General features: G+C 44.9%; 1 protein-coding gene and 1 long non-coding RNA gene across 9 annotated transcripts in view; one reads left to right on the plus strand and one right to left on the minus strand.

Moving 5' to 3' along the window:
* Nucleotides 1-16,255, plus strand: part of ano5a (anoctamin 5a) — a 165,697-nt gene that overhangs the window by 89,340 nt on the left and 60,102 nt on the right. For all 8 annotated transcript variants that reach the window (XR_013498780.1, XM_078221001.1, XM_078221002.1 and 5 more), the window contains one exon: nucleotides 6,131-6,241. Coding sequence is in view for 7 of the 8 variants with exons in the window: in XM_078221001.1 (XP_078077127.1) it covers nucleotides 6,131-6,241 (111 nt within the window). In the remaining variant the exon portion in view is untranslated. The remainder of the gene's footprint in view (nucleotides 1-6,130; nucleotides 6,242-16,255) is intronic.
* LOC144498985 (uncharacterized) lies at nucleotides 6,097-8,645 on the minus strand. The gene is made up of 3 exons (XR_013498781.1): nucleotides 8,552-8,645; nucleotides 7,656-7,851; nucleotides 6,097-6,217 (listed from the first exon to the last, which is right to left on the minus strand). It is a non-coding gene; the product is annotated as an uncharacterized LOC144498985 (long non-coding RNA).

Consider the following 16,255-nt stretch of genomic DNA (forward strand, 5'->3'; position numbering starts at 1 on the left):
TGTATGCAGTACTCCAAATGTGGCCTTACCAATGTCTTGTACAGTTGTAACATAACGTCCCAATTCCTGTACTCAATGCTCTGACCGATGAAGGCAAGTGTGCCAAACGCCTTCTTCACCACCCTTTATGTGGAACTTTTGTTAGTCCACACTTGGAGTACCGTGCATAATTCCAGTACCGATACTGCAAAAAGAATATTGAAGCACCACAGAAAGTACAGATTACTTTTACAAGGATGTTGCCAAAATTGAGAGGGTTTGACTCTCAGGCAAATGGGAGGCAGGGCTGTTATCTCTAGGGGGAAAAGAAGAAGGTGAGATCCTATAGAGATCATTTAGAATTATGGAACAGTTTGATGAGAGTTGATGTGAAGAGATAATTTCTGCTTGTGGATGAGGCCAGAACAAGATTGAATGAATATAACATAACTGCAAACAGTTCAAATAAAGAACTTATGAGGAATTTCTTCTGCAGGAAATGGAGAGGATGTGTACTCTGTCCTGAATGGAGAGATTGAAAGAGATAGTATTGTTGCTTTAAGGGGAGATTGATGCAGACAGGAAGAAGAAGGCTATGGTGGGAAAAGATTATTAGAGTGGAATTAGGTTCCTGGTAAATTCCAGGAAAATTGAGTTATGTCAATTGGCCAGTTTCTGTGTGGTGGATTATATTCAACTCTATGTGTAAGGGATATGTTAACATAAAGTTGTTGATAATCAACAAGGGCAGAAATATAGACCATAGCTCCAGGAAAAAACAGCCATCTTGTTATGCACTTGTTTGCTGTTTGAGGGACCTTGCTGGGCACAGGTTAGCTGCCAGACCACTTATATCCATAAGACCATAAAATATAGGAGCAGAATTAGGCCATTTGGCCCATCGAGTGTGCTCCGCCATTCAATTATGATTGATAGGATTCTCATCCCCATTCTCCTGCCTTCTCTTTGTAGCCCTTGACCCCCTTATTGATCAAGAACCTATCTATCTCTGTCTTAAATACACTCAGTGACCTGGCCTTCACAGCCCTCTGTGGCAATGAGTTCCACAGATTCACCACCCTCTGGCTGAAGAAATTCCTCCTCATCTCACTTTTAAAGGAGCGTCCCTTCACTCTGTGAACTTGTGCTCTCGAGTTCTAGTCTCTCCCATTGGTGGAAATATCCTCTCCACGTCCACTCTATCTAGGCCTCTCAGTATTCCGGAAGTTTCAATTTGATCCTCCCTCATCCTTCTAAACTCCATAGAGTATAGACCCAGACTCCTCAACCGCTCCTCATGTGGCAAACCCTTCATTCCTGGGATCATTCTTGTGAACCTTCTCTGGACCCCTTCCAAGGCCAGCACATCCTTCCCTGGGTGTGGAGCCCAAAACTGCTCTCAATAGTCCAAATGGGGTCTGACCAGAGCCTTATACAGCCTCAGCAGTACATCCCTGCTCTTGTAGCACAACACTGATTGGATTTCCAAAACTCTTACGCAGTCCCCTGTGATCCAGGGTGACTTGCTTCCACTCCAGTTTGTTGGATTCTTAAACAAAAACAGAAAATGCTGGAAATAAAGCCAAAGTTTTGAGTTTGGATGACTCTTCATCATCGCTGTTTCTGAGATGGGTTAAGTCCATTGCCACCTCTGCAGACTCTGCCACGTGTTTAGCAGTTGGTGCTTGATAGAGTGGGTTGGTGAGTTGTTGGGAGGTTTATGCGTTCCCTCCGATGCTTCGACTTTGCTCCTGCACATTGCTGATAATATCTCAAGGTGTTTGGTGCTGTCCAAATGAGCGTTCTTCATTTTGGTCAGCCACAAGCCAGGGTCTTCCATGAGTGGGCAGGAATGTTTGACATCTTCAGGGATGCTTTGAGGAACATAGAACATAGAACAGTACAGCACAGAACAGGCCCTTCGGCCCACGATGTTGTGCCGAGCTTTATCTGAAACCAAGATCAAGCTATCCCACTCCCTATCATCCTGGTGTGCTCCATGTGCCTATCCAATAACCGCTTAAATGTTTCTAAAGTGTCTGACTCCACTATCACTGCAGGCAGTCCATTCCACACCCCAACCACTCTCTGCGTAAAGAACCTACCTCTGATATCCGTCCTGTATCTCCCACCACGAACCCTATAGTTATGCCCCCTTGTAATAGCTCCATCCACCCGAGGAAATAGTCTTTGAACGTTCACTCTATCTATCCCCTTCATCATTTTATACACCTCTATCAAGTCTCCCCTCAGCCTCCTCCGCTCCAGAGAGAATAGCCCCAGCTCCCTCAACCTTTCCTCATATGACCTACCCTCCAAACCAGGCAGCATCCTGGTAAATCTCCTCTGCACTCCTTCCAGCGCTTCCACATCCTTCCTATAGTGAGGTGACCAGAACTGCACACAATATTCCAAATGTGGTCTCACCAAGGTCCTGTACAGTTGCAGCATAACCCCACGGCTCTTAAACTCCAACCCCCTGTTAATAAAAGCTAACACACTACAGGCCTTCTTCACAGCTCTATCCACTTGAGTGGCAACCTTTAGAGATCTGTGGATATGGACCCCAAGATCTCTCTGTTCCTCCACAGTCTTCAGAACCCTACCTTTGACCCTGTAATCCACATTTAAATTTGTCCTACCAAAATGAATCACCTCACATTTATCAGGGTTAAACTCCATTTGCCATTTTTCAGCCCAGCTTTGCATCCTATCTATGTCTCTTTGCAGCCTACAACAGCCCTCCACCTCATCCACTACTCCACCAATCTTGGTGTCATCAGCAAATTTACTGATCCACCCTTCAGCCCCCTCCTCTAAGTCATTAATAAAAATCACAAAGAGCAGAGGACCAAGCACTGATCCCTGCGGCACACCGCTAGCAACCTGCCTCCAATCCGAAAATTTTCCATCGACCACCACCCTCTGTCTTCGGTCAGACAGCCAGTTGCCTATCCAATCGGCCAACTTTCCCTCTATCCCACACCTCCTCACTTTCATCATAAGCCGACCATGGGGGACCTTATCAAACGCCTTACTAAAATCCATGTATATGACATCAACTGCCCTACCTTCATCAACACACTTAGTTACCTCCTCAAAAAATTCTATCAAATTTGTGAGGCACGACTTGCCCTTCACGAATCCGTGCTGACTATCTCGGATTAATCCGCATCTTTCTAAATGGTCGTAAATCCCATCCCTAAGGACCCTTTCCATCAATTTACCAACCACCGAAGTAAGACTAACCGGTCTATAATTACCAGGGTCATTTCTATTCCCTTTCTTAAACAGAGGAACAACATTCGCCATTCTCCAGTCCTCTGGCACCATCCCCGTGGACAGCGAGGACCCAAAGATCAACGCCAAAGGCTCTGCAATCTCATCCCTTGCCTCCCAAAGAATCCTAGGATACATTTCATCAGGCCCAGGGGACTTATCGACCTTCAGTTTATTCAAAACTGCCAAGACATCCTCCCTCCGAACATCTATTTCCTCCAGCCTATTAGCCTGTAACACCTTCTCTTCCTCAAAAACATGGCCCCTCTCCTTGGTGAACACTGAAGAAAAGTATTCATTCATCACCTCGCCTATCTCTACTGACTCCATACACAAGTTCCCACTACTGTCCTTGACCGGCCCTAACCTCACCCTGGTCATTCTTTTATTCCTCACATAAGAGTAAAAAGCCTTGGGGTTTTCCTTGATCCGACCCGCCAAGGACTTCTCATGTCCCCTCCTAGCTCTCCTAAGCCCCTTTTTCAGCTCATTCCTTGCTAACTTGTAACCCTCAATCGAGCCATCTGAACCTTGTTTCCTCATCCCGACATAAGCTTCCCTCTTCCTTTTCACAAGACATTCCACCTCTTTTGTGAACCATGGTTCCCTCACTCGGCCATTTCCTCCCTGCCTGACAGGAACATACCTATCAAGGACATCCAGTATTTGTTCCTTGAAAAAATTCCACTTTTCATTAGTTCCTTTCTCTGACAGTTTCTGTTCCCAACTTATGCCCCCTAATTCTTGCCTAATCGCATCATAATTACCCCTCCCCCAATTGTAAACCTTGCCCTGCCGTACGGCCCTATCCCTCTCCATTGCAATAACAAAAGACACCGAATTGTGGACATAACTAAAGGATTTCTGTTGTCCTCTGGTGAGTCTCCTGCCGCAACCAAGTTCCAAATAGAGAAGTTGCTTCTGGAACCTGGTGTGTCAGGAATATGATTGGCTCGTCACGCCCAGCAGAGCTGGTTTCAAGTGATTAATGCCTCGATGCTCGGCTAGTTGGTTCTGGAGAGAACATTGTGGTTGGACTGCTTTCTTTGACAATGGGTTTGGAGAATCTTGCAAAGACACTGCTGATGATACCTCTCCAGTGCTTTGAGGTGTCTGCGAAAGGTCATCTCTGAAGCATATAGGAGCACTGAAATCACTGCCTTCCATTAACTCATGAACTTAGTCTTGCATTTGAGATTCTGGTCCTCAAATACTGTTCCTCAATCAGCCAATTTCCAAAATAACCCATGATCTGCACAGCACATAAAATTGTCTAGTTTAAATCTGTTTTGGGGATTGGAAGGCACTGGCACAGTGAAAGGAAGTGTTTATTGTTCATCCTTACTTACCTTAAGTTCATAAGTCTATACGTTATAGGAGCAGAATTAGGCCATTTGGCCCATTGAGTTTACTCCACCATTCGATCATGGCTGATATGCTCCTCATCCCCATTTTCCTGCCTTCTCCCCATAACCCATCAACCCATTATCAATTAAAAATCTGCCTAACTCCTCCTTAAATTTACTCACTGTCCCAGCATCCACTGCAATTTGGGGTAGCGAATTCCACAGATTCACAACCCTTTGGGAGAAGTAGCTTCTCCTCAACTGTGTTTTAAATTTGCTACCCCTTATCCTAAGACTATGACCTCCCGTCCTTCAATGCCCCACAAGAGGAAGCATTCGTTCCACGTCTACTTTATCCATACCTTTTATCATCTTGCATACCTTTTAAGAGCAGTAAGATATTGTGGCGATTAGAGTTGTACCCCAGAGCTGTTGGTTCGACAGGTTCCCTTCCCAAAGGACATTAGTGGATCTATTGGGTTGTCCTTTCACAACAATGCAGTAGCTATTAGTGTTTTTTTCCTTTCATTTTAACCTTGCGTCAAGCTATGTGGTTACTCAATCAGCTATTTTTGTGACGTAGGCCAATAATCTGAAAACGTCTGCTATCTGATTTTTGATTTGATTTATTATTATCACATATTAACATACAGTAGAAAGTACTGTTTCTTGCATGCTATACAGACAAAGCATGCCATTCATAGAGAAGGAAACGAGAGTGCAGAATGTAGTGTTACAGTCATAGCTAGGGTGTAGAGAAAGATCAACTTAATGCAAGGTAAGTCCATTCAAAAGTCTGACAGCAACAGGGAAGAAGCTGTTCTTGAGTCAGTTGGTACGTGACCTCAGACTTTCCATCTTTTTCCCAATGAAAGAAGGTGGAAGAGAGAATGTCCAGGGTGCGTGGGGTCCTTACTTATGCTGGCTACATTGCCGAGGCAGCAGGAAGTGTAGAAAGAGTCAATGGATGGGAGGCTGGTTTGCATGATGGATTGGGCTACATTCACAACCTTTTGTAATTTCTTGCGGTCTTGGGGAGAGCAGGAGCCATATCTCGCTGTGATATAACCAGAAAGAATGCTTTCTATGGTGCATCTGTAAAAGTTGGTGAGAGTCGTAGCTGACATGCCAAATTTCCTTAGTCTTGAGAAAGTAGAAAATGCACTGGACAATGAAGGATACAATGCTGCCATAATTTGGTTGGGCAAGTTGCATTATATTACGGGCATGGGGTTGTGTTCAGTAATTACAAGTGAATGAGTAGCCCAGTAACAGGATCAAGACCATTCCTCTGGGGCAGAAGAATGTACGCCTCATTGCTTTAGTTTCATGAGTGTGCATGGTCTTTGGGTTGTGGCTTGGCTTGGTTATTTGCCTTTTGCAAGTAAACAGTTGCCTGCTGAGTAACGGATAATTCGCACTTGTGACCCCGTTTCGCTCTGACTTTTCACAGTGTTAAATGAACAGGAGTCTGCACCAGAATCACTGGCCACTTGTTCACAGTAGGTTTTCTGCTTCTTCCTCAGATAGACAAACAGATCCACAGCAAGGACTCTATTTTCTTCTGTGATGGGGTCAGAAGAATTGACTTCATCCTGTCCTACGTGGATGATCTGAAAGATGCGGAAAAGAAAATGGTAAGAACCTTTCCTTTCATACTGGCATCCATTCTGCATGTAACAGTCATTGGGCAATTGTACGCCTAAAATCTAGCCTGTCAATGCTTAGCATACTGGCTGCTGTACAGAAAGTTGAGCTGGTATCCCAGGCTAACACCTCTGTGCATACCAATTGAGCTCTGCATTAGCTAAGGTGCTTTTTTCAGGTGAGACATTAAATAGAGGCCCTGTCCACAACATTCAGAAAAGGAACATTTGGAGTTCACTAAGATCAAGGCAAAATAGAATCGTAGAATCCCCACAGTGCAGAAGGAGGCCATTCGATCAATTGACAATTCGAACTGCACCGACAACAATCCCATCTAAGGCCCTAGCGTAACCCCGTGTATTTAACCTGCTATTCCCCTGACACAGTAAGGGGCAATTTACCATGGCCAATCGACCTAACCTGCACATCTTTGGAGTGTGAGAAGAAACCGGAGCACCCGGAGGAAACTCGCGCAGACGGGGAGAAAGTGCAAACTCCACACAGTCACCCAAGGCCGGCTTTGAACCCGGGTCCCTGGCGTTGAGGCAGCGGTGCTAACCACTGTGCCACCCTGATGCTGGAATCTGAAACAAGACAGAACTTGCTGGAAAAGCTCAGCAGGTCTGACAGCATCTATGGAGAGAGAATAGAGTCAACGTTTTGAGTCTAGCTCTGACAGAGTCATCCTGACTCGAAACGTTGGCTCTATTCTCTCTCTCCACAAGTGCAGTCAGACCTGCTGAGTTTCTCCAGCATTTTCTGTTTTCGTATTGGAGTTCTCTTGCCTTCCTGGTCAATATTTATCCCTCAGCCAACATCATCATCATTGCCCTTGAACGGAGTAGCTTGCAGGGCCATTTCAGAGGGCAGGTAAATGATTACTGTCGGTATGGAGTCACATGTAGGCCAGATCAGGTAAGGACAGCAAATTTCCTTCCCTAAAGGACATTAATGAACTAGATGGGTTTTTATGACAATTGATAATCATTTCCTTCTCACTATTACAGAGACTGCCTTTCAATTCCAGATTTTATTAATTGAATTTAAGTTGCACCAGCTACTGTAATGGGATTTGAACTCATGTCTCCAGATCATTAGCCTTTGGATTACATGTCCGGTGACATTACCATTACATCACCATCTCCTCCATATGTTCCAATTGTGAGCACACTTAAAAATGACCATGAAGTGCTTTGCGACATTCTAATGTTGTGAAAAGAACTATAAATGCAAGACTTTTTTTAAAATTGGTTGTTGGGAATGGAGGGATACAAACGATTGGTCTAGTTGGACCAAGGAGCGGCACAGGCTTGGAGGGCCGAAGGGCCCGTTTCCTGTGCTGTACTGTTCTTTGTTCTTTGTTGCCGAAAGCTTAATAAGAAAAGTGCTCATAAGCTAATATACCTTGGTGAGATCTTGCTGATAGCCGTTGTCTTCAATACACTTACACAGGATGGCACAGTGGTTAGAACTGCTGACTGGTTCGTACCAGGGGCCTGGGTTCGATTCCTGGCTTAAGTTTCCTGTCCTCCGGGTGCTCCGGTTTCCTCCCACAGTCCAAATATGTGTGGGTTAGGTTGCTTGGCCGTGCTAAATTGCCCTGTAATGTCAGGGGGTTAGCAGAGTAAATAAGTGGCTTATGGAAATAGGGCCTGGGAGGGATTGTGATCAATACCGACTCGATGGGCCAAATGGCCTCTTTCTGCACTGTAGGGATTCTATGATTCTAGACACTTTGTGAAACACTAAACACTGCAACAGTAAATTGATATCACCTGGTTACGTTGGAGTAAGTGTTAACACGGGACTATATTCATACCAACTGCGCCCTTCAGTTAATGGAGTTGCTAAGCTTGTTGATGTCACTGGAACATCTAGCCAGAATTTACCAGCCCTCCCACTGGTGGGATCTTGGCGTGTGAATGACCCGCCATGCCAGAGATGCGAAATCCTGGCCCCCGTAACTGTGGAGTACAAAATTGTTCTTGTTATTGAAAATGCGATCATGTTACACTTAAAGGCTTCTTATTTTCTTCACTTAAGATTGAAGTCCTTGGCATAATCTTTATTCTGCCTTGGTAGCTTCTCCAGTCAGATTTTAAAAATATTTTTTTTTCCCCCTGTCAAAATTTTTCTCCACAGAATGTTGCCAAGTTTAGGAGTCTCTGTTGCAGTTGCGGGAGTAAGCCTGGGGCCTACATATCTGAGCGGAATTAAGATCTCTTGCAGTGTGTCATTTGGCCCTTGAGGCCTAATTATTCAAGCTATACCATTAGACGGCATTCAGAATGTGCTTTTACCTCATTAGGCTGCAGTCATTTGTTTGTGCTGGTTCTGAGCCAATTCCAAATTGAATCACCGTGGGCAGCATATGCCAGTCTAAACTAAACGCCATCCCATGGCAGGCAAAGATGACTGTGAGGGTATCGCAACTCTGACACGGCACATTTACCAATGTGTCTGTAGAATATGTGCCTCCACATTCACCAATTCTACTTAGAATAGAATCCCGACAGTGCAGAAAGAGACCATTCGGCTCATCGAGTCTGCATCGACTCTCTGGCAGAGAAACATATCCAGGCCCTATCCCAATGGAATCATAGAATCCCTACAGAGCAGAAAGAGGCCATTTGGCCCATCAAGTCTGCACTGACCACAATTGCTCCCAGCCCCTATCCCCATAACCCCACGTATTTACCCTGCTAATCCCCCTGACACCAAGGGGCAGTTTAGTATGGCCAATCAACCTAAACCACAGATTTTTGGACTGTGGGAGGAAACCCACGCAGACACGGGGAGGACATGCAAACTCCACACAGACAGTCACCCAAGCCGAGAATCGAACTCGGGTCCCTGGCGCTGTGAAGCAGCAGTGCTAACCACTGTGCCACCGTGCTGCCCAAACGCTATAACCCCACATAATTCAAAAGATATGCGGGTTATGTTGACTGGCCATGCTAATTAACCCGAGGATCGGGGGGGCAGGGGGGGATAAGCAGGATAAATATGAGGGGTTATGGGAATAGGGCCTGGGTGGGATTGTTGTCATTGCAGACTCAATGGGCCAAATGGCCTCCTTTTGCACTGTAGATTCTATAATTTTTGATTCTATGACTCCCATGGCTAATCCATCTAACCTGCACATCCTGGGACACTTGGGGTCAATTTAGCATGGCCAATCCACTTAACCTGCACATTTTTGGAATGTGGGAGGAAACCCATGCAGACACGGGGAGAATGTGCAAACTCCACACAGACAGTGACCAAGGACGGAATTGAACCCGAGCCCCTGGCGCTGTGAGGCAGCAGTGCCAACCACTGCAACACCGTAATGCCATGCACGTACAAGTGTCAGTTGAGGTTAAATGATTTGAAAGACGTCTGTGTGTGTGTGTGCTTGGGGTGGGCGAGGGGGCTGTGCTGTGGGGAAGGCACCATTAATCATCTGCTTTGAGACTAGTACTTGAAAATCCTGACTGGGACAAGCAAACATTGCAACATAATGATGTTTATCTATATTACCAATGATCAGTTATTCTGGAAAGAAATGTGTGTTCACCATCAAATAGGCCAGTTGTAGTTTGCTTTACGGACAATGCCATCCCAACTTCATCAACCAACCAAGTAACTTGTATTAAATGTCATTCTGGGTGGCTCGGCTAAAGTTACAATTTTTTTGTCAGATGCTTATCTGGAAGGGGTGGGGCTCTGCGTATCTCGGGTTACAAATGTCTATGGTTGGCAGCTGTGTGTCTGGCAGCTGCAGTTTTCACTCCTTCCAGTCCGCCTGCTTTAATACAAAGCACTAATTGAAGATTGCATTCTCAAGGCGGGCAGCAGGAGTCATGAAATTCCCAGATTGCTCCATCCTCCACCACAGGAGGAAGTGCCTGAAAGGATAGAATTTTCCTTATCATAGAATCCCGACAGTACAGAAGGAGGCCGTTCGGCCCATTGAGTCTGTACCGATCACAATCCCACCCAGGCCTTTTTCCCATAACCCCACACATTTACCCTGCTAATCCCCCACACACTAGGGTCAATTTAGCATGGTCAATGCACCTAACCCGCACATCTTTGAACTGTGGGAGGAAACCGGAGCACCCGGAGGAAACCCACACAGACACAGGCAGGACGTACAAACTCTACACAGACAGTGACCAAAGGCCAGCAATTGAACCTGGGTCCCCGGCACTGAGAGGCAGCAGTGCCACTGTTCTGCTCATATGGCACGGTGTGGGATGGGCGGGAGAGGCATTGTGGACACAGGGAGCAGTTGGCTATTGACCCTGGGAATGCTTTAGAGGTAGCCACGGGCTGCTGGATGCCAAGACATGCTGTTTAAAAGGCCTTCCTTCATGCTGTGCAACTTAATTCCAGTTATAATAAAACAGGAATGCTCTCCAGTCCTCACACCCCACCCCCCTCCCCAGCAACACGCACACTCCACATTCCCCACCCATGCCACCTCAAGTCTCCCCAAACAACCACTATGACCCTTCATGCCCCCCACGCCAAGGTATGACCTCCACCACACACACCCTTTCAACAAGCTAATAGATTTATGGACTCTCAGCCAAGCCTTATTATGTATTCTTGGCTGGGAGCCCAGCATCCATGAGAGTACCAGAACACCTGATCCCCAGTGGAAACATTACTTGATTGACAGCTCTGGCTGTTTGATCTCTTCAGTCAATTTCACAATGTTTATTTACACAAGATAAGGAGATTTCGAGTGCTTTCAGTTATTGATCCTTTAAAGGATATGGATATTTGACTATTTTATGGGGCTGTATTAAAAAGGAGCTTTTCTAAAAGAAAGTGGAAAGTTCTGACTTTATTTTTTTTTTACAAACCTACTGTCACTACAGGGTTCATTGGTTCTATATAGTATATAGTGGATGAATGGACACGGAGATGCCATCATTTTTGGGGGGTATAAATTGGAACAGGACCCAAGGGGGCGTTGGGCACATACCTTGACACTGGAGACATGACTAGCACCATTTGAACTGAAAGGTTCTCTCATGCAGACTAGGGTTCACGATATCTCTGAGGTGTCATGAACCATGATTTGAAAAACTGGCCTGATTCAATGAAATTTGGGGAGGACTAGGACATGCCCAACCTCATAATGGAGCCAAGTGGGTCAGGAGTTCAGAGTGTGGGCTTGCAGCCAAACTAGCCTGCACCCTTAAAGGATACTCCGGAAAACCAGATATCCCGGGAATGGGGTCCGGCGGCCATTGTTTTTAAAGGGCTCCTGAGTCATCCTGATTCGGTGACCAGCCCAATATATCCATTATCAAGTCTTTGCAATCTTTCTGTTGAGCAAGCTTCCAACTGTGACAGATTGGAAAGAATTCACAATGCCAAAGACAATATGCTGCCAGTTTTGGTTCGAGTGTTTCGGTAACTTTGAGGTACAGAAACCCTGTGCGGCTGTTCGAAATTTCCTGTACAATAAAACTAGCACATGTTCACACTTGATGAATGTAATACACCCAAATTCTTGGAAATAAATTCCTTTCAGGTGCTTTGTGCACCAAGGCAAAAAGATAAATCACTGTTTGTCAAGAAAATGAATCTTAGTTACAGTTCTGCCTTATACTTGACTTTTTTTTCCTGTTGAAATAGTGATGATAAATCCCTCTCTTTCACAATTTGCTAATGACTCACCCTTCCTATCAGGAAAAAATCCAGAAAGCTTGAATTTCCTTATTTGGCTTCCTTTCAGATTATTAAGTTGTCTCTTTGACGGTGGCACGTTTTGTGACCTTGTGTGGAATTATTTTATGGGATAGATTGTAAAAATGGTGGGCGGGGGTGGCGATGGGAAATCTTTACCGTGCCTGATCTTGGTGACTAATTAACGAGCATTGAGGCAGCTCCATTGACAAGGAAATGGCCTCAACTGCTTCTGACCTGGAAGTCCTGTAGTGAAAATCTGAATTGAATTAGGCTACTGTGAACTGTTAAAAGTTCTTCTGCCTGTCTCTGAGCGAAGAAATTGAGAATGCCATCTTGCTGTCAAAAATGTGGTATCAATTTAATGTATTGTGTGGCAGAAGTCAAACTCTTGTGAATGAATGGTATATCTATATCAACTGTACCAGAGCAGGCACTATCAACACCCATTGGGCGGAATTTTACCAGTTCATCCCGCCCATCGACGGGCAGAGTGAGCCAGTAAAATCATGCGAGAGCCGAGAAATCAGGATCTCGCCGGAAATGGACAAGAGGCTGAATAAATTATGTTAATTTATTGAAATGTTAATTTGCATGTCTTTAGTGAACTGAATTGCCCAGGCTCGCTTGCCTTTTATGGCCCCGCCGGGAGAGGTTTTCTCCGGCGAGGAAAACATCTGCTCCCCATGAATGGGGAAAAGTCGTGTTGGCCGGGCCGGTAGAACCGGAGGCCTTTGAGGCCCCCTGGGGAGGTCGAGGGCAAAGGCTGACCCTTGGGCACTGCCAGCCTCACACCTTAGTAATGCCCACCAGGCACCTTGACACTGCCCACCATAGGCGGGGCCTATGGGGAAGGCACCTATGGGGCAGGGCCTGTGGGGCAGGGTCTGAAGGGGCAGGGCTTATTGTGGCGGGGCCCATGACAGAATTGTTTAAAAACTGGAAGGTCAAAGGCTGAGTTCAGTAGAGTATTTTGGTTGAGGGTATTTATTGCTTTACCATTTATTTGCACAGAAAATTGTTTATGTTTAACTTAACGTTTTTTAAATTCATGTTTAATGTTGGGTCAAAGCCGATCTCAGCCAGCTGCTGGTGGGATCCTCACTGAAGGGGAATGAGAGGCTCACAAGATTCTGATTGGTTTTTGGAGAGCTGACAAGGGGGTTGTGGGGGCGGGGGGGGGGTTATTTTTGCTTCAATAGAAACAGGAAGTGTTGGAAATGTGAAGAATATCTGGCGTCTTCTATGCAAAGAAAAACAGGGGTCATTAATCCTTCATCAGAACTAGTGCAGATAAAGGTTGACCATGTTTCTCCACAGATGCTGAGTATTTCCAGCATGTTTTGTGAATATTTCCAATATATTTCAGATTTCCAGCGTTAGGGTGTTGGACCCAAATCCCAAGGTCTGTTATGAAGTCAGGTTAGACCGCAGCAATTTTTTTTTTGGCATAAATGTAATGATCGAATGCTTCGCTCCTGGTGTGATTCTACTGACAAGTTAGGATTCTTTATCAAAACTAGCTTTATTCATAACAGAGTTTACAGATAGCTCAAACAAAATGAAACAGCGTAACTCTTAACAGTTGAGCAATCTTTAAACATGGAAAAAAACATCTAATTTCTCATTTATCACCATTTCAGTTCCAAGTAAGCAACAGTCTTCCCATAGACTTAACCCCACTTTAAATATAGTTAGCAAACCCAGACATACTTGCTTTAAATTATAACAGCCATGAAGATTGCAGAGAATCTTTTCAGAATGAGAGAGCTACTTGTAGGCTTCTATCTTTGACGTGGAGTTGCTGGCGTTGGACTGGGGGAGGCACTGTAAGTAGTCTCAACACCAGGTTAAAATCCAACAGGTTTATTTGATAGCATGAGCTTTCGGAGCGCCGCTCCTTCAATAGGTGAACAGTATCGTCACATTAATATCTACAATACTTTGCTCTCCTACCCTATGCTCCATGCTGGGCATTTATCAAGAGGAATTGGTTGGCTGAGGGAGAAAAAACCTCTATTTTGTTTTGTAATTGGTTCCTGAACTTCTGTCTGTCTCTCTGTCTGTGTACAAACATACAAGAATCACCAAGGAAAGATCAGCCAGCCAAATCAGTATAAATATTCTTAGCAGTGATCAATGAAATCCAGATGCTAATTTAGCGCTTTCAAAACTCGACTTCTATGACACTTGGAGGTGCAGAATCTATGCACTGCAGTGCCACAGCTGGTGGGAGGGCATAATTACAGTGCACAGATTCACATTGACAATTTCTGCTGTATGTCAGCCAAGTTGAGATTGTATCTCGAACTGTATCTGATATGTTGGAATATGTAGACGTCACAGTTGGTAATTATCAACATAACAGTAATAATCAGGTGACATGATTACAGATTTGTTGATTCATAATGCCACCAATTTTGTCAAAAATGGTCTCCATCCCAATGTTTTTTTAAAAATGGGACATGAATTTCAGGCTGTAACACATAGAACAAAGAAAATTACAGCACAGGAACAGGCCCTTCGGCCCTCCAAGCCTGCACCGACCATGCTGCCTGACTCAACTAAAACCCCCTACCCTTCCGGAAACCATATCCCTCTATTCTCATCCTATTCATCTATTTGTCCAGTTGCCCCTTAAAAGTCACTATTGTATCTGCTTCCACTACCTGCCCCGGCAGCGAGTTCCAGCCACCCACTACCCTCTGTGTAAAAAAACCTGCCTTGTACATCTCCTTTAAACCTTGCACCTCGCACCTTAAACCTGTGCCCCCACAGAATGACTGATCGCAAATTAGGAGCAAATTTAGGCTCCAGCTGATGTAAGGTGGGATACTGATTTGCTATTCCTCATTTTATATTATTGCCGAAGATAAATTTCTACCCCAAAGATTCTGCGCTTCTCTCTGTTTGCTAACGCCACAATCGGTGTGCAAACAGTAATTTGCCTTCTCATACAAAAACATCAGATATAAAGTTTATCTGGACCCAGGTTTTTTTTTCTCAAGATGGCACCAGAGCGAGGCAACTTCTTGTAAGCTGTGCCCAGCATACCTTCTAATTCTAATTTTTACTCTCGTTCTATGCTTCTAAAACTTCATTCTAACTCTTTTTAAACTCTCTAACAATGCTCAAATTCAATCTATGACTGTAACACCACATCTACACTCTCTCTTTTCAATTCTCTATGAACGGTATGTTTGTCTGTATAGCATGCAAGAAACAATACTTTTCACTGTATACTAATGCATGTAACAATAATTAATCAAATCAAAATCAGATCAAAGTCTTGAAATTTCTTTCCTCAAATAACTTTTAGAAGACATTTTGACCAGATGCCGGTGCAGTTAATTAAATAGTTCTGGTACATTCTAGGATATTTAAGCACACTGCACATACAGTAAATGACAGAATCCTTAAGAGTATCGATAGGCAGAGGGATCTGGATGTACAGGTACACGGGTCACTGAAAGTGGCAATGCAGGTGGAGAAGGTAGTCAAGAAGGCATACGGCATGCCGGGGTACTGAGTTTAAAAATTGGCAAGTCATGTTGCAGCTTTATAGAACCTTAGTTAGGCCACACTTGGAATATCGCGTTTAATTCTGGTCGCCACACTACCAGAAGGATGTGGAGGCTTTGGAGAGGGTACAGAAAAGATTTACCAGGATGTTACCTGGCATGGAGAGGTTGGAGAAACTTGCTTTGTTCTCACTGGAATGACGGTGGTTGAGAGGCAACCTGATGGAAGTCTACAAGATTATGAGGGGCGTGGGCAGAGTGGATAGTCAGAAGCTTTTTCCCAGGATGAAAGAGTCAATGACTTGGGAGCATAGGTTTAAGGTGCAAGGGGCAAGGTTTAAGGGAGATGTACGAGGCAAGTTTTTTACACCGAGGGTGGTGGGTGCCTGGAACTCGCTGCCGGGGGAGGTAGTGGAAGCAGATATGATAGTGATTTTAAGGGGGGGGGTCTTGACAAATACATGAATAGAATGGGAAAAGAGGGATATGGTCCCCGGAAGGGTAGGGGGCTTTAGTTTAATCGGGCAGCATGGTCGGTGCAGGCTTGGAGGGCCGAAGGGCCTGTTCCTTTGTTGTAATTTTCTTTGTTCTTTTTGGTTCAATTTTGGTTGTGCTCGAACAGCATAACCAAAATTTGGGGCAGAATTATCCATATTTGAGACTTGGGTGCTTTGGCGAGCGGTTCCGGCGGCGCTTTGTTCACTGGCCAGAATGGCAGGATCCCACAAAGTTCTGCGCTTGATGCCTCATTAATTGGGCACTGGCGAGTTCCTCTCTGAATCCACTTGGCAGGTC

The sequence above is a fragment of the Mustelus asterias genome, chromosome 9 (assembly GCF_964213995.1).
Source record: "Mustelus asterias chromosome 9, sMusAst1.hap1.1, whole genome shotgun sequence".
Classification (NCBI taxonomy): domain Eukaryota; kingdom Metazoa; phylum Chordata; class Chondrichthyes; order Carcharhiniformes; family Triakidae; genus Mustelus; species Mustelus asterias.